Source organism: Rhizoctonia solani, chromosome 3 (genome assembly GCF_016906535.1).
Source record: "Rhizoctonia solani chromosome 3, complete sequence".
In the NCBI taxonomy this organism is placed as follows: domain Eukaryota; kingdom Fungi; phylum Basidiomycota; class Agaricomycetes; order Cantharellales; family Ceratobasidiaceae; genus Rhizoctonia; species Rhizoctonia solani.
The window spans coordinates 432,796-458,644 of NC_057372.1; the positions used below are offsets into that span (position 1 = coordinate 432,796).

Genomic DNA, 25,849 nt, shown 5'->3' on the forward strand with positions numbered 1-25,849 from the left:
AGAACAGCAAGACTTGACCTCTTTGTCAATTCATCCTCACTCTCACCTATCCCCTTTGCCCAGGCCCTTAGTTGGCCATTAGTGCACATTACTTATAAATCATAACCCAGGCCTTTGTAGCCCTCTACCCTAATCCTACCCCTTGGGCCTTTGTTGCCCCTCTACCTTGCCTCATAGTCCATTGGTGATAGGGCCATGGACTTTAAGCCCCCTTGTACCATAGGTCCAAGCTGAGTTGTGACATGCTGAGTACAAATGTGAAACCATGTAAGGTGGTGGGGGACTATCCTACAGTATCTACCTAAGTAACCACAACAGACAAGATGCTTATGGCATTGGCAAACTATCTAAGTACAACAAGTAGACCACTTAAGGCAGTGAGCAGGTCACCAAGTAACTAAGTGGGTTGCTGGGATTAAGGCCTTTGTACAATGTAGAGATGCAACAAGAGGTAATCAACCTGGGGACCACCATGGTTAAATTGCCCTCCTTATATTATAGAAAGGCAGTGCTATTTACAAATACATAGTCCAATAAGAAGCCCACTCCATCAGTGGCCTTACTCATGCATATGTGTCACCTGTGATGTCATAGGTGGAGGTGGCTACATAGCTGACTAAGCAGTGGAGGGGATGTGGCAAGGTACTTAGGGTATGACCTAAGTGTTGTAAACACAGTCAAACAGACCAGCACAAGTGGTTGCATGCTGGCCCAAGCCCAAATTTGGGGGGTAGCAGGTGCAATCATGGGTTCTCAGCAGAGGAGTAATAGGGCTCTAAGGCTTAGTGGTCAAGCTGGTTCAATTCTGGCTAGTTCTATTTCCCTCTGTTCATGACACTAAGCACCAAAGTCACATGATCAAAATTCTAGTCTGTTCTGCTTTGTTTAAATTTGAGAAAATGGGAATAAATTCCCTGGTATTGGATGTGTCTACAACAGACTGAAATTCATGACTCCAAGCAAACTGTTACACCCTTACAAAATCATGCCATTGGAATTGCCCTTTTCTTCTAATATTTCTACTATTTTTTCTACTATTTTTTCTGGACTCCTTATCTTTACTTTCTGAATCACATGACCTGGGCACTTATCACAAGAGCCTGGCACTCCACATGCCAAGATGCTGCACCAAGCCCTGCCAAGTTGCTGTGCCAAGAGGATAAGACACTTCCACATGGTCTGCAGCATGATTCTCTTTTTCAAATCTACACTTGTTTTCCCACCTTATCTATTTGTAATTAGACATCTTCATGTGTATATATACCACAGGAAAATTGCTTGGAGTCCCCAAGTTGATTTTACCTTTTCTTTCATCACAGACAGGTACCCAGTAGTCAACCAGTAGTGTTGGGACCTTAAGTCCCTTTACTTACCAGTAGTACAGCAGTAGATTGTAGACACCAGCCTTAGGCCCTCCATCATTGTAGAAAACTCCTTCTACACCACCTTAAGCATTCCCCACAGTAGTATAGCCTTAGATAGCAGATTTTGTTATAGAGTAGGGTTTTAGGGACTATGTAATTAAGTACAGAATATAGTAAAGTGATTAATAGATCAATTATATATGGATATAAAAGGCAATGAGCTAGCTATATAAAGGTAAATTAGGTTAGTAATCAGGGTGATCCCTACACTTAACAAGTAATCAAGCAATTACTGTAGATGCAGGTGGTTGGTTATGCTTATATCTATAGTATGAAAGTTAGTACTGAGTCTTATTTACTTACTGTAATTTATCTGGATTTTTTAGTAATTTATTTGACTGAGATCGCACTAAATTAAAGTGTATATGCTGCTTTCAAGGCCTTAAACTCTCCCAACTGACTTACTCAAGAGGTTCAGGGTCGCCCTAGAGCCTTTCCTAGCTACCCAGTATCTGTTGGGACCTTGCTAGAGGCTATATGCGCTGAGAGGCCTTACAGGTTAAGTTCAGTGAGCTTAAGAGGCTAAGAAAGCAAAATAAGACACTCTAAACTAAGTAAAGAAGATCTAATAGATCTTCAAGTTCACACAAGGGGTAAGAATGGGATGAAAAGAAGATGTATTCAAAGGGTCTCCCTCAGGGGGTTTATATACCCCAGAGGGAGAATAAATAACTATATACATGATGTACAAAAGAGGAAGTTACATGAGAGGTACAGTCTGAGCTATTTGATACATAAAGACCAATTAGTCCCAATAAGTCCTAGTGAGATAGACCCAAGGCTATTTATAGAATTTTCTAGAGCATATATGACTAAATTACATTAGTGTGAATGCTAAAAATAACCTTGAGGCAAGGTAGGATCCCATAGAAAAAGCTAGAAACTTAAATGGTTAGTATCTCCATCAATTTGGCTCAGAATCAGGCGATTCCTTTTTGAGAAGTGAGATGCCGGAGCCTCCGACCTATTGGTATTTGTCCGCATAGTAATATGCCTATTTCCCGCCGAGATATCAGCGTTGGCGCGCCCTGCCGACCTTTGGCGCTTATTTGCAATTACTAAGCGCCGGTGCTTGCATGCTTACTTGCACTTGTTCTGTGGCCTATAAGTACCGTTCCTACATATAAATGTATGATACAAAAAATGCTATAAATCATAGAGATAATATTATGACCACTTCGCATAATAAGACGTGTATATATGCAAGCGCAATGAGGAAATAAAGTATAAAAGGTCTCATAGCACCGCCAGTTTCCAAATATAGTAATGTTCATGCCCATATTTGGATAGAGCAAGTATGATTGCTCCAGTTTGCACTATTTAATGTTGGCAATTAGGGGCGCATATGTCTAAATTAGTCATTCCATAACAGATTTACTTGTATTAGTACAGCCACAAGTGCCCACCACTAGCATGTGTCCTAGATGTCTGTAAGGACATCAAGGCAGCAGGCACTTTGTTACACTCCCAAGATTTACACCATTGGAACTGGACAATTTTTAGTATTTTTTACAGACCTGATACCTTATGTTTTTTAATCATGTGACCTTGGCGCTCATTATGCCAAGATGCTGCACCAAGATACTGTGCCAAGGGCGCTTAGGAGGAAATCCACACTTCTGTGCAGCCTGCAGCACGGTTCCTATTTCATATGTATACTTCTTTTCTCACGCGCACAGACCATGTAGATAGCGCCCCTTTGCATATATATACAGCAGGAAAAATTGCTTGGAGACCCCAAGTTGATTTTACCTTGTCTCATACTCATTGAGGAGGATATCCCAGCCAGCTAAGTAGCTGGCCCCCATCAGTAGAAGCCTTACCCCTTACTTGCGCTCACCACACCTCCTAGGCCTAAGGCCCCCTTGTAAAACAGTAGATAGCAGTAGGATTCCATAAGCGTCAGTAGTATAGCCTTAGATAAGTAGATTACATAAGCAGTGTACTAGTAGTACGGCCACAAGTGCCCAATCCATTAGCAAGTACCCACCTTACAGTGGTGTACAACACACTTGTGGCCATATGGACTGTGGAGAAACTGCATAAGGTGGTGGGGTTGCTACCTATGACAACTAACTAGGTGTCTACAGTGACCAAGGCTGTAAGGGCAATGACCAGTTATGTATCCACAACAAGTAAGCCACTTAAGGTGGAGTGGACAATGTGTGACTTAGTAGTTACTGGGCTTAAGGCCCTTGTACAGTGTGGAGATGCAACAAGAGGTAATCAACCTGGGTGTTACCATGGTGTTGTACGCCAACTGTAAGGTTGGGTACACGCTAGTGGGCGGGCGCTTATGGCCGTACTACTACAGACACTGCTTATGTAACTAACTATCTAGGCTATACTAATACCGCTTAGGGCGGTCTACTACTTCTATACCACTGCAAGGGGGCCTTAGGCCTGGGAGGTGTGATGAGTAAAGGGGTGGTGAGCGTCTGAGAACTACTTAGGGGCCGGCTACTTAGCTGGCTGGCTACCTTCTCTAATGAGTAAGAGACGAGGTAAAATCGACTTGGTGTCTCCAAGCAATTTTCCTGCTGTATATATAGACAAAGCACACTATCTACATGGTCTGTGCGCGTGGGAGAAAGAAGTAGTTAAGACAAATGAGAAGCGTGCTGCGGGCTGCGCAGAAGCGTGGATTTCTCCTAAGCGCCCTTGGCACGGCATCTTGGCGCGGCATCTCGGCATAATAAGCGCCGAGATCACGTGATCGAAAAACAAAAGATATCAAGTCCGTAAAAATACTAAAAATAATAGAAAATTTGTCCGATTCTGATGGTATAGTTAAGGAGGTTATAACATTGCCCCCCCCTTAAAGGCTCTTGGCGGCGTCACAAGCCTTTCTGAGTCTGGCTTGGTTGAAGCGCTTGACCTCTTCTTGGCTATGTTCCAACAGTTCTTCTGGTTCCCATGAGTTATCTTCTGGGCCGTATCCTTTCCATTTGATCAGGTAGAACCACTTTCCACGTTGTTTTTTAGAGTCAATAATTTGCTCTACTTCGTATTCTTCCTCTCCTTCTATTGTTTCAGGAGGAGGGCGTTCCGGAAGTGGTTGGCTTGGGGACTTGTGGACTTTGGACAGTAACCCTACATAGAATACGTTATGGATTTTCATGGTTGCAGGGAGTTCCAGGCGATACGCATGGCTGGAGATTTTCTTGGTGATTTTGAAGGGGCCTAGGCGTTTGGGGTCCAGTTTGTTGGAGTTAGAACGTATCTCCACATTTTTTGCGTCTAGCCAAACTTTTTCTCCGATGGAAAACTCCGGGGTCACTCCCTTGGTTCCTGCCATTCTTTCCTTTGTCATTCTCAGGGCGGATTCTGCTTCCTTCCATTCTTGTGCCAAGGTATCAGCCACATTGTCAGCTTCTGGTACGTTTGCTGGGACGTTGGAAGGATTCATGACCGGGTTTCTTCCATAAACCAGCTCAAACGGGGTTTTCCCGGTGGTGGAGTGTTTAGTGTTGTTGTACGCGTATTCCGCTAACGGTAACCAGGAGGCCCAGTCCGAATGGTCTGCTGCTACGTATGATCTCAGGTAGAACTCGATGAATTGATTTACCCTTTCTGTTTGACCGTCTGATTCCGGATGGTAGGCCAATGAGAATGAGGGTTTGATCCCAAGGCGTTGGTATAGAGCCCTTAGGAATTTCCCTGTGAACGTTGTCCCACGGTCTGAGACTGTTTTGACCGGTAGTCCGTGTGACTTCCAAACGTGGGTGATGAACAGGTCCGCTAGTCCCTTGGCCGTGACCTTCTTTGTGGTTGGGATAAAATGACCAAACTTGGAGAAGGAATCAATTACCACTAGAATTGCATCGTGCCCATTAGATTTGGGGAATCCCGTGATGAAATCGTAGGATACTGTGTGAAAAGGGAATGGGGGAACTTCCAAGGGTTTTAGCGCGATGGCAGGTACGCGGGCGCGGCGGTTTGCTTGGCAAGTTGGACAACACTCGACCCATTCTTTGGCTGAGGATTTCATTCCGGGCCACCAATAGGATCTGCTGATAAGTTCAAGCGTCCTTTGCTGTCCTGGGTGTCCTGCCAGAGGGGAGTCATGGAATTCCTTCAATATCCGTTCCTTGAGGGATTCCAAGTCTGGGACAACTAATTTTCCGCGGTACCATAATAGCTCTTCCTCCCAGTCATAGTCTCGATAGGCTTTTTGGATTGAGGGAGGTGCATTGTCCGCATCTTCTGTCAAAAACTGTATGATTGGCTCAAGGGAGGGGTCTTCCCTTAGTTTGGAGCGTACTTCTGTGACTATTTCCAGCTCTTCTTCTGAAGTGTTGGCAAAGACTTTGGCGGGTAGCATGATTTCCGGTTCCTGGGGTGCATTGATATAGTCCGACCATCTAGATAAGGCATCTGGTTTTCCCGACTGCTTTCCTGGGCGATAGTGGATCTCAAAATTGAAGTTGCTCAGGAAGATGCGCCATCGCGCGTGTCTGCGGTTAAAGGTTTGTGCCTGCATCCAGTACTCCAGGTTTCAATGATCCGTGAACACCTGGATTGGTTTATCCGTTGCTTCTAGGAAAATCCTCCATTCTTCCAATGCCTTGATGATAGCCAGAAGTTCTTTATCATGGGTGTCATAGTTGGCTTCTGCCCCTGAGAACGATTTTGACATGTAGGCAATTGGATGTAGTTGGTTATCTGAGCCCCGCTGACTAAGAATGGCTCCCATTGCAACCCCTGAGGCGTCGGTCTCAAGGTAATAGGGGAGTCCTGGGTTGGAATGGATGAGAACCGGTGACTTGGTAACAAGAACCTTCAACTCCTGAAATGCTGCTTCCTCTAGGTCGCCCCATGACCAGGGGGTTTCCTTTCTGGTAAGGTTGTGCAGAGGGCGTGCTACTGAACTGAAATTGGGGATGAACCGTCGGAGGTAATTAACAAAGCCTAAGAAAGCCTGGACTTGTTTGACCGTTCTGGGTTGAGGCCATGATGTGACTGCCTCCACCTTCTTCTGATCCATGGAGAAGCCTGATGGGGATATAACAATGCCAAGATAATTGACCGTAGTGACGTGGAAGTGACATTTTGACAATTTGCAAAAGAGCTGGTTTTTCATGAGTCAAGACAGTACTTCTCTGACATGGGTTGGATGGTCTTCTGGGTTCTCTGAGAAAATGAGAATATCATCCAGGTAAATTACCACTGTGACGTCAATCAGATCCCTGAACAGGTTGTTCATAAAGTGTTGAAATGCAGCCGGAGCGTTGGTAAGGCCAAAGGGCATCACCAGGTATTCAAATAACCCGTATTTTGTCCTAAACGCCGTCTTCCATTCATCTCCTTCCTTAATCCGGACGTTGTTATACCCCCAGCGTAGATCCAGTTTGGTGAATATCTTGGCATGCCTTAGCTTGGCCATGAGGTCGTCCTGTCTGGGAAGTGGGTAGACGTTTTTTTGGGTGACATCATTCAACTTCCTGTAATCCACCACCAATCTGTTATAACCTCCTTACATATACCATCAGAATCGGACAAATTTTCTATTATTTTTAGTATTTTTTACGGACTTGATATCTTATGTTTTTCGATCACGTGATCTCGGCGCTTACTATGCCGAGATGCCGCGCCAAGATGCCGTGCCAAGGGCTCTTAGGAGAAATCCACGCTTCTGCGCAGTCCGCAGCACGCTTCTCATTTGTCTTCTATACTTCTTTCTCTCACACGCACAGACCATGTAGATAGTGCGCATTGTCTATATATACAGCAGGGAAATCGCTTGGAAACACCAAGTTGATTTTACCTTGTCTCATATTCATTGAGGAGGCACCAGCCAGCTAAGTAGCCGGCCCCCAGAAGTTCAGCTGACGTTATCCCCTACCTTTACCTACCACACCTCCCAGGCCTCCGGCCCCTTTGTCAGCAGTAGTTAGCAGTAGAGCGCCTTAAGCGCTAGTAGTATAGCCTTAGATAAGTTAGATACATACGTGTGCTTGTAGTAGTACGGCCTTAAGCGCCCTCCTCCACTAGCAAGTACCCACCTTACAGTGGTGTACAACATTGTAAAATCGACTTGTGTAGGCTTGATTGACAACAAGAAGCGCCCCTGTACTAGCACAAGGGAAAATATCTGAACGGACTCCCCTTTCAACTAGAATAATCAAAAAGTCGTCGGTCCCAGATAGTACCAAATTGCTATAAGGCAGACGGTGTCTAATTGCCCGCATACCACGTGTTTCGCCGGAACACAGCAGATAGCGACCCTAGACAGCTGATTCACCCGCTTGCTAAAAACCCGCTCATATCACGATCGCCAGACTGTTGATTTGTTGTAGGGATAGTTCAACGCTAGGTGTCTGATGCAAGGGTTTAGCGTTCACACTCTGCACAAAAACCGCCCATAAGTCCTGATATAGGCAACTTCACCCCCACGCCGTCTCAATCATTCCATCCACACGCTCTGGCGTCCCCCATCCCTATTCCCGTCCTACCAGCCGCTCCAGCCGCCGCTCCGTTCCATCCCATTCCCAACCACCCACTCGCAGCCCATCTCCCACTCCGCAAGACCTGCCAGGAATGGAACCGGAGCCGACCCTTAGCGCTCTCCTCAAGGCTATCACAGCCCTCACCACTCAAGTCGGGTCCCTCCAGGACCAAGTCAAGTCTCAAGGCAAGCAAATCTCCCAGCTTACCGCCATATGCAAGGAGACCAACGACCTTGTTGGAGACAAGGATCAGGGCGGAGCCCAAACCAAGCCTGGCCCATCAACTGGGCCTGTCACCCCCCCTACCCACTCAGGGGGAGAAACCCACACTCCAGGCACGGTTAGGCCTGGACTCAAGGCCCTGTTCCGGCCCTCTAGAGGCACGGGCTTTGACTCTGAGGATGAAGAGGAACCAAGGATCCCCAAAAAGGAGCCTCAAGGAACGCCTAAACGGCACCTTGGGTCCCTTACCCCCTTTGATGCCGGGTCCAGCGTAAAAAGGCCCAAGATGGACCTCCCAGACCCCTATAAAGGAGATACAAGGGGACGTAAGGCCACCCAATGGCTTGACCGCATGATGCTCTGGGTCGCCCTCCACAGGGACCAATTTGATGAAGAGGAACAGATGGTTGTATGGATCCTCTACCATATGACTGATAAAGCTGCCAACTGGGCCCTTCCCATCATTGGGAACATCATCAAGGGCAAAGGAAATCCCCCCACCACCATCCAGGCCCTTACGGGCAAATTCAAAGAAGCCTTCGCCAATCCAGACGCAAAGAGGGCGGCCGCCAGGAAGATTGCCGCGTTAACTCAGACCACCACCACATCTGAGTACGTCACAGAATTCCGCAACCTCATGGCGGAATTAGACTGGAACACTGAGGCGTACATTGCCCAGTTTACGCGCGGCCTTCACTGGAAGGTCAAGGAACTCCTGTCCACCAAGGACAACGTCCCTGACAATGACCTCAAGGCCATATTTGCCGCCTCGGTCAAAATTGATAACACTCGTTGGGAAAATGAGGAGAACCGCCCCAAAAAGGCTCCTACCAAGGCCCCGGTTGCCACGACCACCTCTACCTCCACCACTACCACAAGGGTCCGCCTATCCAAGGACCCCAACTACGTCACCCCGGAAGAAAGGGACCGCCGCCGCGCGTCTGGCCTTTGCGTCAAGTGCAGCCAAAAAGGGCATGGCATCAAACAATGCCCTAATGGTTGGAAAGCCACGATCAAGGAGGTGGCCAAGGTAGCAGAAGAGGAAGGGTCGGGAAAAGACTAAGGCCAAGGACTACCGTCAAGCCCCTGGCCAATCCAAGCGTGCATGTATCAGAATGTGAATTTGTATCTGTGGCTCTAGATTCCAATAAAAAGCCCCTATTATTTATTGATTTACAACTGCACAAATTCCCGACGGAAAACCTAAAAACCCTAATAGACTCAGGAGCCACCTCCAATTTCATCTCCCCCACCATTGTCGAAAAACTTAAAATACCAAAAACCCTGCTCAAAAATCCACGAGTAGTGAGAATGTTAGATGGTACCCTATCCCAGACTGGTCGCATTTGGCACCAGGTTAACCTCACGGTCTTGGCCAATGGCCATACCCATACCATTCCATTCCTTGTCTGTCCCATTGGGAACACATCCGCCATACTCGGCATGACATGGCTCACTCAGGAGTCACCCTTAATTGATTGGTCCCTAGGCACGGTTACCTTCCCTGAACAAATTCAGATTGCATCCAAAGAAGAGGCAGACCCTGACCCCTTAGCCGACCTTCCGGAACAGTACCATGAGTTTGCCAAAGTCTTTGGCAAAGAGGAATTCAAGGTCCTCCCTCCACACAGGGAGTATGACATATCCATAGATCTTGTTCCGGATGCCAAACTACCCCCAGGTCCCCTTTATGGCATGACTGACGCGGAATCCAAAGCCCTCAAACAACATATTGACGAAGAACTAGCAACGGGCAAGATCCGCCCCAGTACTTCCTCTACTGGCGCCCCAGTCATGTTTGTAAAAAAGGCAGACGGATCCCTTAGACTGGTTGTGGACTACCGAAAACTCAATGACGTCACTCACAAGAACGTGTACCCACTCCCAAGACAGGACGACCTGATGGCCAAGTTAAGACATGCCAAAATATTCACAAAGCTCGACCTGCGCTGGGGTTACAACAACGTCAGAGTCAGAGAAGGGGATGAATGGAAAACAGCGTTCAGGACTAAATATGGGCTGTTTGAATATCTAGTGATGCCTTTTGGCCTTACCAACGCCCCAGCCGCCTTCCAACACTTCATGAACGACCTGTTCAGAGACCTCATTGATGTCACGGTGGTTATCTATTTGGATGACATACTGATCTTCTCCAAGAAGCCTGAGGATCACCCTACCCATGTCAGGGAAGTCCTTTCACAATTGATGAGGAACCAGTTGTTCTGTAAACTCTCCAAATGCCACTTCCATGTCACAACGGTGGACTACCTTGGTATTGTCATTTCCCCAGCTGGGTTCTCAATGGACCAAAAGAAGATCGAGGCTGTTACCACCTGGCCCACACCCAAAACAGTCAAACAGGTCCAGGCCTTCCTAGGTTTTGTTAATTACCTCAGGCGTTTCATCCCCAACTTCAGCTCCGTTGCACGCCCCTTACACAACCTCACCAAAAAGGATTCTCCGTGGTCATGGGACGTGTTGGAAGAACAGGCTTTCCAGGAACTCAAAGCATTGGTCACCAAAGCACCGGTTCTGATCCACTTGAACCCCAATTTGCCTTACTACCTGGAAACAGACGCGTCAGGGGTAGCCATGGGAGCAATCCTTAGTCAAAGAGGGGAGGATAACCGCTTACACCCAGTGGCTTACATGTCTAAATCTTTCTCCAGCGCCAAGGCTAATTATGACACCCATGACAAGGAACTCCTGGCCATAATCAAGGCATTAGAGGAATGGCGGATCTTCCTTGAGGCAACGGACAGACCAATCCAGGTGTTCACAGACCATAGAAACCTGGAATATTGGATGCAGGCACGGACGTTCAACAGAAGGCATGCACGTTGGCGGATTTTCCTGAGCAATTTCAACTTTGAAATACACTATCGCCCAGGGAAACAATCAGGAAAACCCGACGCCCTTTCCAGAAGGTCAGACTACATAGATTCCCCAGTAGAACCAGAAGTCATGCTACCGTCGGAGGTTTTTGCTAATACATCAGAGGCGGAACTTGAGATTGTCACGAAAATCCGGGACAGGTTAAGGGAAGACCCTTCCCTGGAACCCATCATCCAGTTCCTAACGGAGGACGCAGACAATGCACCCCCCTCTATTTGGAAAGCCTATTGGGATTATGACTGGGAAGAGGACCTCCTATGGTATTGCGGGAAACTAGTGGTACCGGACTCAGAACCCCTTAAAGAACAACTGCTAAGAGAATTCCACAATTCCCCACTGGCGGGCCACCCAGGACAACAAAGAACACTCAAACTGATCAGTAGGTCCTACTGGTGGCCTGGTATGAAGTCCTCAGCAAAAGAATGGGTCAAGTGCTGTCCAATATGCCAAGCAAATCGAAGAGCCCACACGCCGGCAATTGCCCTGAAACCCCTAGAAGTCCCACCATTTCCTTTCCACACCATCTTGTATGACTTCATCACAGGATTCCCAAAGTCAAATGGGTATGACGCAATCTTGGTGGTCATTGACTCCTTTTCCAAATTTGGACACTTCATCCCTACCACAAAGAAAGTCATGGCTAAGGGTCTGGCAGACCTGTTCATCACGCATGTCTGGAAGCTTCATGGATTGCCAATCAAGACAGTCTTGGACTGCGGAACCACCTTCACTGGGAAATTCCTGAGAGCCCTCTACCAACGTCTTGGGATCAAACCCGCTTTCTCCTCGGCCTATCATCCAGAATCAGATGGACAGACGGAAAGGGTGAATCAATTCATCGAGTTCTACCTCAGATCTTATGTCACAGCGGACCACTCGGACTGGGCTACCTGGTTGCCATTGGCAGAATACGCCTACAACAATGCTAGACATTCCGCCACCGGAAAAACCCCCTTTGAGTTAGTTTACGGAAGAAATCCCGTGATGAGCCCATCCAACGTGCCAACAAACATACCAGAAGCTGACCACGTGGCTGATACCCTGGCCCAGGAATGGAAAGAGGCAGAATCCGCTCTACAAATGACAAAGGAAAAAATGGCAGAATTAAAAGGAGCCACACTGGAGTACTCCATTGGCAAAAAAGTCTGGCTGGACGGAAAAAATGTGGAACTACAAACCAACTCCAATAAACTAGACCCAAGGAGGTTAGGACCATTTGAAATCCTAGAAAAGATCTCCAGCCACGCTTATTGTCTAAAATTACCGGAGACCCTGAAGATCCACAACGTATTCTACGTAGGGCTATTGTCCAAAGTCCACAAAAGCCCAAGCCAGCCATTCCCAGAGCGACCTCCCCCTGAAACAATAGAGGGAGAAGAGGAATACAAGGTAGAACAAATCATTGACTCCAAAAGACAACGGGGTAAATGGTTTTACTTGATCAAATGGAAAGGATATGGACCCAAAGATAACTCATGGGAGCCAGAGGAGCTACTTGAGCATAGTCAGGAGGAGATCCAACGCTTCAACAAGTTGCGACTGAAAAAGGCTTGTGACTCCGCCAAGAGCCTTTAAGGGGGGGGCAATGTTATAACCTCCTTACATATACCATCAGAATTGGACAAATTTTCTATTATTTTTAGTATTTTTTACGGACTTGATATCTTATGTTTTTCGATCACGTGATCTCGGCGCTTACTATGCCGAGATGCCGCGCCAAGATGCCGTGCCAAGGGCTCTTAGGAGAAATCCACGCTTCTGCGCAGTCCGCAGCACGCTTCTCATTTGTCTTCTATACTTCTTTCTCTCACACGCACAGACCATGTAGATAGTGCGCATTGTCTATATATACAGCAGGGAAATCGCTTGGAAACACCAAGTTGATTTTACCTTGTCTCATATTCATTGAGGAGGCACCAGCCAGCTAAGTAGCCGGCCCCCAGAAGTTCAGCTGACGTTATCCCCTACCTTTACCTACCACACCTCCCAGGCCTCCGGCCCCTTTGTCAGCAGTAGTTAGCAGTAGAGCGCCTTAAGCGCTAGTAGTATAGCCTTAGATAAGTTAGATACATACGTGTGCTTGTAGTAGTACGGCCTTAAGCGCCCTCCTCCACTAGCAAGTACCCACCTTACAGTGGTGTACGACACAATCTAAGGGATCCATCCGCCTTTTTAACAAACATGACGGGGGCGCCAGCAGAAGAGGTGCTAGGACGGATCTTTCCTGTTGCCAATTCTTCGTCTATGTGTTGTTTTAGCGCCTTTGATTCCGCGTCTGTCATGCCATAGATAGGGCCAGGGGAGAGTTTGGCATCTGGGATAAGGTCTATTGCAATATCATACTCCCTGTGTGGGGGTAAGACCTTGAATTCCTCTTCTCCAAAGACTCGGGCAAATTTGTGATATTGGGGTGGAAGGTTTGCCAGAGGGTTGGGGTCTGCTTCTTCCTTGGAGGCAATTGTTACTTGTTCAGGGAACGTGACTGTTCCTTGCTGCCAATCAATGAGTGGGGATTTGCTTGTGAGCCAGGTCATGCCAAGTATTGCCGGGGTGTTGCCTATCGGGCAAACTAGGAAAGGAATGGAATGGGTGTGGCCGTTGGCCAAAACCGTGAGGAGTACCTGGTGCCAAATGCGACCAGTCTGTGAAATGGTACCATCTAACATTCTCACTACTCGTGGATTTTCGAGTAGGGTTTTGGGGATTTTGTATTTTTCCATGATTGAGGGGGAGATAAAGTTTGACGTGGCTCCTGAGTTGATGAGAGTTTTGAGGGTGTCCGCCGGTTGATTCAACATAATCAGATCAAGATATAGTAATGGTTTTTTATTCGAATCAAGAGCAATAGAGACAAATTCAATAACTGGATCTGATACATGTGATTCTATGGATTTCACCAAGGGCTTGACGGCAGTCCTTGGCTTCATTCTTTTTCCGACTCTACTACTTCTCCCACCTTGGCGGCTTCCTTGATGGTGGCTTTCCATCCATTGGGACATTGTTTGATGGTGGCTTTCCATCCATTGGGACATTGTTTGATCCCATGCCCCTTCTGGCCGCACTTGACACAGAGGCCAGACGCGCGGCGGCAATCCCTTTCTTCCGGTGTGACATAGTTAGGGTCCTCTGAGAGGCGGACCCGTTGGGTAGTGGTAGTGGTGGAAGTGGCCACGGCGGCCGGGGACTTGGCAGGGAGCTTTTTTGGACGGTTTTCCTTGTTTTCCCAATGAGTGTTGTCAATTTTGACCAAGGCGGCGAATATGGCCTCTAGGTTGTTGTTGGGAATATTGTCCTTGGTGGACAAGAGTTCTTTCACCTTCCAGTGAAGGCCGCGCGTAAACTGGGCAATGTACGCCTCAGTGTTCCAGTCAAGTTCCGCCATAAGGTTGCGGAATTCGGTGACGTACTCAGACGTGGTTGTGGTCTGAGTTAATGCGGCAATCTTCCTGGCAGCCGCCCTCTTTGCATCTGGATCGGCGAAGGCTTCCTTGAATTTGGCCGTTAAGGCTGGGATAGTGGTTGGGGGTTCCCCTCACCCTTGATAATTGTCCCTATGATAGGGAGGGCCCAGTCGGCAGCCTTGTTGGTCATGTGGTAGAGGATCCACACTACCATTTGTTCTTCTTCATCAAATTGGTCTTGATGAAGCGCGACCCACAGTAGCATGCGGTCTAGCCACTGTGTTGCCTTTCTTCCCCTAGAGTCCCCCTTGTATGGGTCGGGGAGCTCCATTTTGGGCCGCTTTACGCTGGACCCTGAGTCGAATGGGGTGAGGGAGCTGAGGCTCTGTTTAGGCGTGTCGCGAGGCTCCCTTTTGGGGACTTGTCTGGGTTCTTCCTCCTCTTCTGAATCAAAGCCCGTTCCTCTTGATGGGCGGAAAGGGGCCTTGAGTCCAGGCCTAACCGTTGCTGGAGAGTGGGCTTCTCCTCCCGTCTGAGTAGGAGGGGTGAAAGGCCCAGTTGATGGGCCAGGCTGGGTTTGTCCTCCTCCTTGGTCCTTGTTGCCAAGTAGGTCGGCGGTTTCCTTGCATATGGCCTTGAGCTGGATGAGCTCTTGGCTTTGCAATTTGATTTGGTCCTGCAAGGACCCGACAGTGGCGGTGAGGGCTGTGATAACCTCGAGGAGAGTGGTAAGGGTTGGCTCTGGTTCCATCCCTGGCAAGTCTCGCAAAGTGGGAGATGCGCTGCGAGAGGGTGGTTGGGAATGGGTTGGAATGGAACGTCGGCTGGAGCGGCTGGAAGGGCGAGAGTAGGGGTGAGGGACGCCAGAGCGTGTGGATGGTATGGTGGAGACGGCGTGGGGGATAGAGATGCCTGATTCAGGACTTATGAGCGGTTTTTGCGCAGTGTGTGAACGCTAAATCCTTGCGTTAAACACCTAGCGTTGAACAATCCCTACAACAAATCAACAGATCTGGCGATTGTGATACAAGCGGGTTTTTTGCAAGCGGGTGGTTCAGCTGTCTAGGATCGCTAACTGCTGTGTTCCGGCGAAACACGTGGTATGCGGATGATTAGAGACTGTCCGCCTTATAGCAATTTGGTACTGGGTGGGACCAACAGCTGTTTGATTATTAAAGCTGAAAGGCGAGTCCGATCACCCGTTTTCCCTCGTGCTAGTACGGGAGTTCCTCTTGTTTGTTGATCAAGCCTACAAGAAGTCAATTTTACAATGTCGTACGCCAACTGTAAGGTTGGGTACACGCTAGTGGGCGGGCGCTTATGGCCGTACTACTACAGACACTGCTTATGTAACTAACTATCTAGGCTATACTAATACCGCTTAGGGCGGTCTACTACTTCTATACCACTGCAAGGGGGCCTTAGGCCTGGGAGGTGTGATGAGTAAAGGGGTGGTGAGCGTCTGAGAACTACTTAGGGGCCGGCTACTTAGCTGGCTGGCTACCTTCTCTAATGAGTAAGAGACGAGGTAAAATCGACTTGGTGTCTCCAAGCAATTTTCCTGCTGTATATATAGACAAAGCACACTATCTACATGGTCTGTGCGCGTGGGAGAAAGAAGTAGTTAAGACAAATGAGAAGCGTGCTGCGGGCTGCGCAGAAGCGTGGATTTCTCCTAAGCGCCCTTGGCACGGCATCTCGGCGCGGCATCTCGGCATAATAAGCGCCGAGATCACGTGATCGAAAAACAAAAGATATCAAGTCCGTAAAAATACTAAAAATAATAGAAAATTTGTCCGATTCTGATGGTATAGTTAAGGAGGTTATAACACATGGTTGGTTGGCCTCCTTATATATTCTACAGGCAAGCTATTTACAAATACAAGTTATCAAATATGTAATCCAATAAGAACCCCCACCCCAACTGCAGCCTTACTCATGCATACATGTCACTGATGTGTCATAGTGATGTCATCAGGTGGAGGTGGCTACATGTGCTGAGTAAGCACAGATGGGGATGTGGCTCAATTCCACGTGATCAAAAAAGTCCTTTGTTTGTCTTTGTTTAAATTTGAGAAAATCAGAAATAATTCCCTGGGTATAAGTGTGTCTACAACAGCATGTGACCAACATTACAGTTGGGTCACAACACAAACCCAGCATCTGCCACAATACAATGTAAATATACTGGATTTTTGCAGGAAACAGGTTGCTGACAAAAGGTGCTAAAAATGGTTTACATAAATATCTGGATATTTTTGACCCAAACAATTGCATAGACTGTTTTTAGTACAATTCTGATTGATTGTTTGACAAAGCCATAGAGATTCCAAAGATGCATATGGACTTCCAGTAGCTTTTTGACTAATACCACAAGGTTGTTTTGTAGGGGCTTCCTGTAACTTTAGTTGGCACAGTGATATCCCTAGTTTTCATTCACAAATTCCACCCAAATTGGCACCAGTTGGTTCCTATCTATTAGGTTCCTCACAGGGAATTTTATTGTTCTGGATTGTATCAATCTTGTTGCAGAAGGATATCTGAGTTTAACTGGCAGCAGATCCCTTATTTGGGTTAAGTAAAATCTGAAGTGTCTTCAAGGCCAAAGTTAGATCAAGTAACAATAAGCCATCTCCCATTTGATAAACAATGTATGGAACAATAATATAGTGTCATACAATAATGACGCAATGTCATTGTCATAGTACAAATGAGACTACTTTGTTAGGAGTAGGAAAACCCTATAATAAGCGCTGTGCGGGTGTTGAGCAAGAGCCGAGACGCGCGGTTACTCGTCTCGACATCCACACCAGCATAGCCCACTTCACTTTTACCCTTTATCCAGACATAAACCATGTCCGAATTTAAAGCCAAAGCTGGCGCCCAAAAGACGCGTTTCCTCTCTGTCTGGCCGAAAATCAAGTCTGAGGTTTCTGAATATTTAGAGTCAAATGGGATGCCCGAAGACATTTGCGCGTGGTTCCAAAGGGTTGGTGTTTGCGTTTACGTGTCTTTTTTATGCTGAATTTTCCTTTTTCTACTTAAACCTCCATGTAGAGCTTGGACTATAATGTCCCTGGAGGAAAGCTCAATCGCGGGATCGCGGTGGTGGACACTGTCGAGATCTTGCTTGGGCGACCCCTCAAAGATGAAGTAGACGCCAAGGGAAGTTCGGAGTATTATCGCGCAGCGATCCTTGGGTGGGGAGTCGAACTCCTTCAGGCTTATTTCTTGGTTTCGGACGACATGATGGACGGGAGTATAACCAGACGAGGACAGCCCTGCTGGTCGGTTGTTATGATTTGTGCTCTAAGATGAGGGGAGGCTAATAAAATAATAGGTACAAAAATCCCGCAGTAGGAAACATTGCTATCAATGACTCGTTCATGATCGAATCGACCATCTACTATATGATCAAGAAACATTTGAGGACTGATCCTGCCTATGTGGATTATGTCGAACTATTCCTCGAGGTATGTCTGCTCGTCCAGACTTTTTTTTGCCAGATTATTAAGTGTCCTTGTGGATAGACTACGTTCCAAACCGAAATAGGGCAACTGATAGACTTGCTGACCGCTCCGGAAGATGACGTGAACCTAGATAGGTTCTCTCTCAAGAGGTAGGTTGTATTTAAACCCAGAGTTGTATGTATGCTTACACGCAAGGCCAGACATCAACTTATCGTGATGTGGAAAACGGCATACTACTCATTCTACCTCCCTGTTGCGCTCGCGATGCATTTTGTTGGGATCAAGGACGAAAAGAGTTTTGAACAGGCCAAACAGATTCTAGTTCCCATTGGAGAATACTTCCAAATTCAGGGTAAGATGAGGTTATGTGTACAGACAAGGACGGGTCCTTATGATGTTGTTTATAGATGATTACCTCGATTGCTTTGGCACACACGAGCAGATTGGAAAGATCGGAACAGACATCTTAGATAACAAGTGTTCGTGGTGCGTAAACATTGCTTTGAATGTTGCGACGCCCGAGCAGAGGAAGATTCTCGACGTACGTTTCATTTTTACTTCATCTTTGGGTTCTTGCTTAGACTTGCTTGGTGTAGGATAATTACGGCCGAAAAGATGCCGCCGCAGAAGCGCGAGTTAAGGAGCTTTACACACAGCTTGAGCTTCCCAGGCGCTATCAGGAATATGAGCAGGTGATATACGAAAAGTTGAATGCTTTGATTGACGCGGTGCCAGAGGTTGAAGGTGGGCTCAAACGGGACATATTCAGGAGGTAAGTTCGCACAGATTCCTCCGCCCTGATTTCATTATGACCAATTACGTTTCTCTTCTAGCTTCTTGAGCAAGATCTACAAGCGCTCCAAGTAGATCCCGTATCCGGATCAGATATGTGTGATGTAGAAAGTAGTTATACCAAAAAGTTCAAACGTTCATAAATACAAGGCAATCACTTGCCCACCGATTTTTTAACTGCTTCTACCACACCGGCAGCTTCAGCTTTAGTAGCCTCGGCCGCAGCCTGTCCGCCAGCTTTAACCTTGGACAATGCGTCCTGGACTGCCACCCCTGGTTGACCGAGCTTCTTCTCTCGGCCCCCAAAGTGCCAGTAGTTCACGAACCGAGCGAGCTGAGCGGTCTGCGCAGTAGCGTTGGTTGCATGGCATGCGAAGAGGAGGTAATTCCGTGGTTGCACGCGCCATGCTAAAGGGGGGGATCTAGAGTTAGGTAATCAATCATCTTGTTAGGGCATAGAGGCAACCTACCAAAACGCATGAATACCATTCTGTAGAATAATGGTCATACTGAGCGATAGGGTAGGGATAGGCAACGAAATCAGGACTTACGAATAGCTAGCCAAGGCAGTTGTCATCGTACCGGAGATCATCTCCTCGTCCTTGCCTGTCAGGTCTGCAATCGCGGCGAGCGGGAGACCCCAGTTTGCTACCTATCACCAACCGTATACGTGTCTCTATTCCTGTTTATGTCTGCTGAGCTAAACAGAGACATACCGGGCCCCAGAAGTGTGTGCCTAGCCAAGAGAAAATCATATTTCGTCAACTTGATCAAGCTCTGAATACCACTCAGAATACATACTGAAAAAGTACTCTCGTCCAGCGGGACTCCTCAGCCAGTTAACGAATGTCGAGGCCATGGTGATATATTCTCAGTGGGGAGTTGGCTAGATTTGGCACGCGGGCGGGTTAAAGAAAAGGTCTCGTATCATAATTGGCGAGTCAGCTGATACGCGTTGGGGTGTGATAGGCGCTGGGCGCTGAGTGGAATAAAGTAATAATAGCAATAACCGGAACCACCTAACACTTATCATAACGAATGCATGATGGCATACATTCAATTTTAATGATATGAATCCCATTCATCCCTCTGGAGTAGTTCTCCCCAAATTTCTAGTGGGATAAAAAGACCATTTCAGTGGGATGAGAAGCGCCAATACGCACTTACACCCGACGATCATCACCGTCCGCGAGTATGTCTAATACCCCCAGAATGCCACAGTCTATCCTTGACCAACTTGACCCCGAGTACCGGGCCTTCATCCTGTCCACTGACACCCCTGAATCACCCTGCTTGAATGAACTTCAATGGTCTCCCGCCCTCAGGCAAATGGGCTCGACGGCTGATTCTGGGAGTCGTAAGCCCATGGACGTTGGTTCGAAACATACAATCCAGAAGACAAACTACTCTGTCGATATAACGACGCCTTCGGGTGAGATACCTAGCCGAGGTTGGCCTGTAGTGCTTTACGCACACCGAGGTGGATGGGTCTTTGGTAATGCAGCAGCAGAGGACAGCATGCTAAGCAAACTATGTGTTGGTGAGCATACATTATATATTTAATCTACCATATTCCTTGAATTGATCGCAGAGGCTGAGTGCGTGATCGCCTCTGTCGACTATCGATTGGCTCCCGAACACCCTTTTCCTTCAGGATTGGATGACTTATGGGACGCCTTGGTCTGGTTATCAAAAGAAGGTGAACGTGAACTCGGAATAGATCCTACAAAAATCGCTATTGCAGGAGGCTCCGCGTAAGTCACATCCTACTCTAGCTTTTTTTGCTAATTGAGGTGAATCCGTCTGGGATGTAGAGGGGGAAATCTCGCCGCAGCAGTGGCTCAACGTGCATCTCTCTCTTCTCCCCCGATCCCCCTAGTCTACCAAGCACTCATCACCCCAGTTATTGACGCATCCTTCTCATCTGACGATCGATCACGATGGACGCCCTCCATGATTCAATATGAACATAACTGGGACCCTACGGTGCTGGAGATGCTTTGGTTTCGTGATCTGTACCTCCCCAGCGTAGATGACCGATACAAACCCGATGCCTCTCCATGTCTACAAGAAAACAAGTCGGCATTTGAGAACATGCCTCCGACTTGGATCTCAGTTGCCGAGCTTGACACGCTTCGTAGCGAAGGAGAGATGTATGCGGAGAAGCTACAGGCTCATGGGGTGCCTGTTACGTTAACGGTTCTAAGAGGTAAGAAACGAGGTTTGATTGCTATACTTGCAGGGTTCACAGCGTGGTCATTGACAATACAGGACTTCCGCATGCTGGGATCAAGGCTGATAGGGTAAGCCCTCGTTGAAATCTTATCTCTCGACTTAAAGAAGTTCTATGCGACGCTATGTCAGGTATGCAAACAGGTACGCAAGCATCACAAGGAGCTCGCAGCGGCTCTTCGGAAAGCATTTTCTTGATGCAAAAATATATCCAAGTAACGAGCAGCATCAGCCGTCCAGTGTTAATGGGACGGAAACCCTGCATCGTTTATCTCTTTGGGTTATCTTCGTGACGCACAAACACTACCCTGAGACTACAAGCGGATGTATTTGGGGTTACAAAAAGCACGCTAATCATGTAAATCGAAGATAATGAAGCTATGCAAGAGTTTGGGTGTGAAAACATTATACATATAGCTGCTAGTTTTACCCATAATATTCAGAAGCAATTGAGAGTATATGTGGATATACAGCGATGGATTCTCATCCATTCGTGAATGGTTCAAAATAAAATGGGATTTTACCAAGTTATTTGAGCAAGTATGGGGAACTGGTATCATAAAAAACCAATTACTATTCATTTGTTTTTGTTACAGCTTTTCATGTTTAATCGGCATATCCCCTGACAACCCCTTCACCAACCGTATCCTCGACTCCCAACGCCTTGTAGATCTCCTTCTGCCTATCCAACGCCCGTTTTCCTGTCTTTTCCTCATAGGCTTTCACAGAGAGCGGTCGTTCTGCATGAGGCGTAACGCGAAGTGCGTGCCGTTGGGCAGGGAAAAAGTCGAACGTTGCTGCGTGAGTCACAATCTATTTTAATTCACATGTCTAGTCAGTCAAAGTTTTCTGATCTGAGAGAATGATACGTACGCGGTTATCGAACAATACAACATCGTTATCGTCCCAGTGCCATCTAACCTGGAAATCAGGGTTCTCTGCGATTTGGTGGAATAAGAAGTCGAGGATCGCATCGGACTCGGCTTTGGGAACTCCGACGATCCGGCGTGTGAAGCCTATTTCATCCCGCAGTCAATAGTCGTGATCGATTTTAGTCTAGAAACAGGTACTGACCTGCATTGACAAACACACTCTTCAACCCAGTCGCCGGATGCACTCTCACCAGTGGGTGAACAGTCTCGACAGGTTCCCTCCTCACATGGCCTCCAGCCGCTCGAGAGCCTTCGGCTTGCCTTACTCCACTGTGCACCGCCGACAAGTTCTCGAGGTAGTTTTGAAGGTAGGGAGAAAGGGAAGAGTAGAGTGCATATCTTGTTTAAGATCGATATATTAGTTTGAGGTTATTTGGTGTGTTGGAAATGGACGAATGGGCCTTACCCGGATGACCAGAGTGTGTCGCCTCCTTGTTCGGGAGAGATGAGGACCTTGAAGATTGTGGTGCCTGGCGGTTGGATCTGATATTCCTATGAGTACAAGTTTGGAAGGAAAATCCCATGGGACGAACCTCGTATGTCACATCCGAGTGCCATAGTTCGAATCTGGTATATGCGGAAACATCTGGGCGGCGAGACTTGTCGGCATATACAACTATATTACGCGGTTAGACGGAGCATGGAGGGACAAAGTTAGGTCGTACCATGCACTTCTTCCAGGCCTGGCTCTTTGGGAACACCGGTCGTGGGGTGCTTGTGGAGTGGACCGTAGTATCGGCCGAGATCAAGGAGTTCATGAATCGAGGCGGGTTGATTCTTCAGGACTACAGTGCGGAATAAGTCCAAGCGACGAGATATGCTTGGACGGGTACTCACATACTGCCCCGCGTTCCGCTACCAGCAAAGCCCTGAATTAGATGCGTCAGATTTCAGCTCGTCCAGCGGATAAGCACACGCACAGTTCATCCTTCTGAGCATCAGTCAATTGCCTCAGGTCCAAACCGGTAATCTCGGCTCCAACGGTCGGAGTGAGATTTCGGATACTAACTCCGTCTTTAAGAAGGTTCGGCTTGGATGGGTCTGCGAAAGTACCACGCTCGGTGAATGGCTGTTCTTCAAGGGGTGGCCAGGAGACTTTGGGAAAAGTCGGCTAAGAAGCATGTTAGATCGAGGGGTCGAAGATTGATTGGTGGACCTTATACCTTGTAGGCGGCGTATTTATAAGAGGCATCTCCGTCGTCATGAGCACCAGGAGAGTAGAATGGGTTGAAGATTTTGTCAGCCTTGAGAGAGCTGAGAGCAGGGTTGGAGGTCTCGGTCGCAACAGGAGGTGCCATGGTTGTTCTGGATTTGATGTCTCATTTCGGCTCCAGCACAATGTTTATATATAATTAGTTGGAGCTTTTATCACGCCAAGTAACGCAATTCGATGTGCGTTCGATGTGGAGCGTGGAGGCAATGGCGAGCTTGCTGGGAATGAGTCACGTGGACTAGTCGATAGTGACTTCATTAAGCTCACGTGACTGAAGATGGTAACACGTGACACCCAGTAATTTGTTGTTGTGATGCGAATGTTGATTGCGCGGGCGCGGACTGACCCCTGGAACTCCTCCCGACGACCGCGTCTTTTGGCATTTCGATCTCCCGACACCGCTCCAAGTACCTTTGATACCGTGAAAAGCCTCGTCAGGGCTGAAATAAGCACCGTCTGCGCCGGGATAAGCGCTGACGTTGACGATAAGCCCCTCATCGCTGGCTGGGGTGTATGATTCGTACACCTCCGCTTCGCCTTCCACCTACTGTTGACGCGGCGGTGACAAAGCCACTTCAGACTATGACCACGAACCTTTCCCGCACATCATCGACAACATCCAAGCGAAAAGCAGACGATGATGGCGTACCAACAAAGAAGAAGGCGAGTCGCCATTAATTTTGCTTTTTAATCTTTCCTCATAATTACACTCAATCCACAGGTTGTTAAGCGAAAACCTACTACCGGGTTGAAGATTAACTCTGGACCAGCGCCGGTGATACGGAGCTCATCAGTACTGGGCCACTCGACATCGAGACCCCCTTCTGCGCTTGCACAGCATCCACGGACATCCCATACTCCCCCCACTTCAGACGCGGAATCCTCCAGTAGGCCCATGCGACAGGCTCCCCCTTCTCCGCCAGTTCCGGCTATAGTAGCTGCTCGAGCAAGGGGGGAATCCATACCTCCCGCTGACCCTGTTCCCGCGAGAGCTCCCAGCCGAGCTGGATCAGTAACTCGGAAAACATCGGCGCCTGTTAATAAAGGAAAGGGGAAATCAAAGCTACCAGGCCTGGGTCTACCCATGGGCGTGTTACCAGAGGAAGAAGCTGAGGATAGATGGATGGCTGGTCAGAGATCTGAACTTGATGCAAAGGAGCGAGATAATCAACGACGAGCTGGGGTCAGTAGTAGCATGGCTTTCCAGGCTCCTGTACTAATCGCTTGGGAAAATCAGGCATCTCGAACATCGACGCTCAATTTTCCGTCCTCAGCAACCGGGTCTACTCCTTCCCGAAAGCGTACCCAAGGTCACTCAACCTCGAGCTCTAGTGGTTTGAATCGAGCGGTGCTAGGTTGGTCAACATGATCGAGCTCTCGTATTTTTCCTTACTTTTTCACCGCAGATTCGAGTCTGCCAGTTCCAATAAGCGATACCCCCGTTATCGTGCGTAATCGTGAAATCCGACAAGCTTCACAGTCCCGACGGAGAAGCAGTCTGAGCTCGCGGGGTAAGCGTGCCAGCCAGAGTCTTAGTTCCGGGTTGCTTGGTGCGTAATAGCCCCGTAGTCTTCCGACCAACCCAACTCCCTTTTGCTCTCCTTCAGTCTCGATTGGCTGGCTAACGGGATATTGCTTGTAGCCACTCCACACGCATCTGTTCCCCCAGACACCTTTTACCGACACGTCGATCCCGATCTCCCAGATGCCCTTCGACTTCGACAAGTTCTATGCTGGACAGCATCTCGAGCATCTGATAAACGGCCAGCCCACAAATCCTCCCCAATCGTACAAGACTTACTCAAATCCATCCAATCACAAGCAATCAAACGACTCGCATCCGGACAAATAAACACCACTATATCTCCTGCACGAACATCAGACTCGAACAAAGTTCTTCCTCCCCATCCAAAGAACGTTACCAATGCTCAAGCCATTTCTAAGCTTGAAGCGTATAACCAAGCGTGTCAAGCCGAGGACAGCGCATGGTCCGAGCTCATTGCGGCGTACAATTCTCAACAAGCTCAGGTAGTAGCCGCGCTTGCTTCATCGGCAGAGAAGGAGCCCAAGGATATCGAGCTAGACGATCAATGGCAAGAAGGGATGCAGCTTGTCAAAGAGGTTCTACGAACCGTCAAGGAGGGTGTTGGGGATGGTGCAGATGCAGACGACGAGATGTCCGATGGGGAACAAGAAATCGTCGATCGAATCGGTGCACTCGAGCCCCAGGTGTATGAAGCATACGAGTCTACGTACCGAATGGACCAGTTCACTACCAAGGCCGCGGTACACCTGGAAAACGTGTTTGGAACGTTGGCGAGTACGTTGCGGCAGCGAACTGCGCCACAGAGCACGTTGGTTCCCAGGGACGAGACAGGTCGCATGTTAGGCGTTGGTAGTGGCAGCGCGGTTAATACGATGGATCTGTTGAGGGCGCTGACTGGACCTGGCTCAGCAAGTGGCACAAGTGCAGTGAAGGTGAACGGCATACCACCTAGAGCGCTGAACGAAGCGTTGCAAAAGGTTACGCCAGTCAATGCTGCTCCCACCCCTAGGAAACCACCGGGGACTCCACGAGCGTCAAGAGGCGGAGTCGGACGGACAAAGAAACGATGAGCTCGGTTCGTGTGTAGGGTTGACAGGCAGGATATCGGCAGGAGCTATGACCATGACAATTATGACAATCTTTCCTTGCACTTTTTTTTTCCCAGGGCGGTGACATTTTTTTCTCGTCGTTTTTTGTCTTATTCTTTATTTTGTTTTGAGATGTTGTGTTTTCTAGTAGAACATGCCCCCTCTGCTGCCTATATGCTCGTTTT

At 48.0% G+C, this 25,849-nt stretch overlaps 9 protein-coding genes across 9 annotated transcripts; 4 read left to right on the top strand and 5 right to left on the bottom strand.

The window, feature by feature from the left end:
• Nucleotides 1–4,242: 4,242 nt before the first annotated feature.
• On the bottom strand, nt 4,243–6,810 carry RhiXN_02511 (Retrotransposable element Tf2 protein; the record flags this gene model as incomplete). The annotated part of the gene is made up of 3 exons (XM_043322328.1): nt 4,243–5,901; nt 5,941–6,495; nt 6,532–6,810. 3 exons carry the CDS (start codon nt 6,808–6,810, stop codon nt 4,243–4,245), a joined length of 2,493 nt encoding a protein of 830 aa, XP_043177824.1.
• Nucleotides 6,811–7,964: 1,154 nt separating this feature from the next.
• On the top strand, nt 7,965–12,565 carry RhiXN_02512 (Retrotransposable element Tf2 protein; the record flags this gene model as incomplete). Its single annotated transcript, XM_043322329.1, has 2 exons — nt 7,965–9,125; nt 9,179–12,565. 2 exons carry the CDS (start codon nt 7,965–7,967, stop codon nt 12,563–12,565), a joined length of 4,548 nt encoding a protein of 1,515 aa, XP_043177825.1.
• Nucleotides 12,566–13,119: 554 nt separating this feature from the next.
• On the bottom strand, nt 13,120–13,788 carry RhiXN_02513 (Transposon Ty3-G Gag-Pol polyprotein; the record flags this gene model as incomplete). The annotated part of the gene is made up of 1 exon (XM_043322330.1): nt 13,120–13,788. One exon carries the CDS (start codon nt 13,786–13,788, stop codon nt 13,120–13,122), a length of 669 nt encoding a protein of 222 aa, XP_043177826.1.
• Nucleotides 13,789–13,913: 125 nt separating this feature from the next.
• On the bottom strand, nt 13,914–15,142 carry RhiXN_02514 (Retrotransposon-derived protein PEG10; the record flags this gene model as incomplete). The annotated part of the gene is made up of 2 exons (XM_043322331.1): nt 13,914–14,497; nt 14,527–15,142. 2 exons carry the CDS (start codon nt 15,140–15,142, stop codon nt 13,914–13,916), a joined length of 1,200 nt encoding a protein of 399 aa, XP_043177827.1.
• Nucleotides 15,143–17,245: 2,103 nt separating this feature from the next.
• On the top strand, nt 17,246–18,728 carry RhiXN_02515 (farnesyl-diphosphate synthase; the record flags this gene model as incomplete). Its single annotated transcript, XM_043322332.1, has 8 exons — nt 17,246–17,380; nt 17,449–17,678; nt 17,732–17,864; nt 17,922–18,010; nt 18,062–18,213; nt 18,269–18,402; nt 18,458–18,633; nt 18,695–18,728. The coding sequence occupies 8 exons, from the start codon at nt 17,246–17,248 to the stop codon at nt 18,726–18,728; spliced, it is 1,083 nt and encodes a 360-aa protein (XP_043177828.1).
• Nucleotides 18,729–18,807: 79 nt separating this feature from the next.
• On the bottom strand, nt 18,808–19,512 carry RhiXN_02516 (mitochondrial pyruvate carrier 1; the record flags this gene model as incomplete). Its single annotated transcript, XM_043322333.1, has 5 exons — nt 18,808–19,061; nt 19,124–19,143; nt 19,205–19,305; nt 19,370–19,389; nt 19,455–19,512. The coding sequence occupies 5 exons, from the start codon at nt 19,510–19,512 to the stop codon at nt 18,808–18,810; spliced, it is 453 nt and encodes a 150-aa protein (XP_043177829.1).
• A 353-nt stretch (nt 19,513–19,865) lies between these two features.
• RhiXN_02517 (alpha/beta hydrolase family protein) lies at nt 19,866–21,083 on the top strand (the record flags this gene model as incomplete). Its single annotated transcript, XM_043322334.1, has 5 exons — nt 19,866–20,193; nt 20,245–20,407; nt 20,468–20,862; nt 20,925–20,956; nt 21,018–21,083. The coding sequence occupies 5 exons, from the start codon at nt 19,866–19,868 to the stop codon at nt 21,081–21,083; spliced, it is 984 nt and encodes a 327-aa protein (XP_043177830.1).
• Nucleotides 21,084–21,491: 408 nt separating this feature from the next.
• On the bottom strand, nt 21,492–23,115 carry RhiXN_02518 (TfdA family taurine catabolism dioxygenase TauD; the record flags this gene model as incomplete). Its single annotated transcript, XM_043322335.1, has 9 exons — nt 21,492–21,698; nt 21,759–21,901; nt 21,960–22,156; nt 22,224–22,300; nt 22,351–22,433; nt 22,483–22,602; nt 22,655–22,686; nt 22,738–22,928; nt 22,981–23,115. The coding sequence occupies 9 exons, from the start codon at nt 23,113–23,115 to the stop codon at nt 21,492–21,494; spliced, it is 1,185 nt and encodes a 394-aa protein (XP_043177831.1).
• A 497-nt stretch (nt 23,116–23,612) lies between these two features.
• Nucleotides 23,613–25,646, top strand: RhiXN_02519 (Mis12-Mtw1 family protein; the record flags this gene model as incomplete). The annotated part of the gene is made up of 5 exons (XM_043322336.1): nt 23,613–23,675; nt 23,752–24,213; nt 24,268–24,385; nt 24,437–24,541; nt 24,673–25,646. 5 exons carry the CDS (start codon nt 23,613–23,615, stop codon nt 25,644–25,646), a joined length of 1,722 nt encoding a protein of 573 aa, XP_043177832.1.
• Nucleotides 25,647–25,849: the final 203 nt, after the last annotated feature.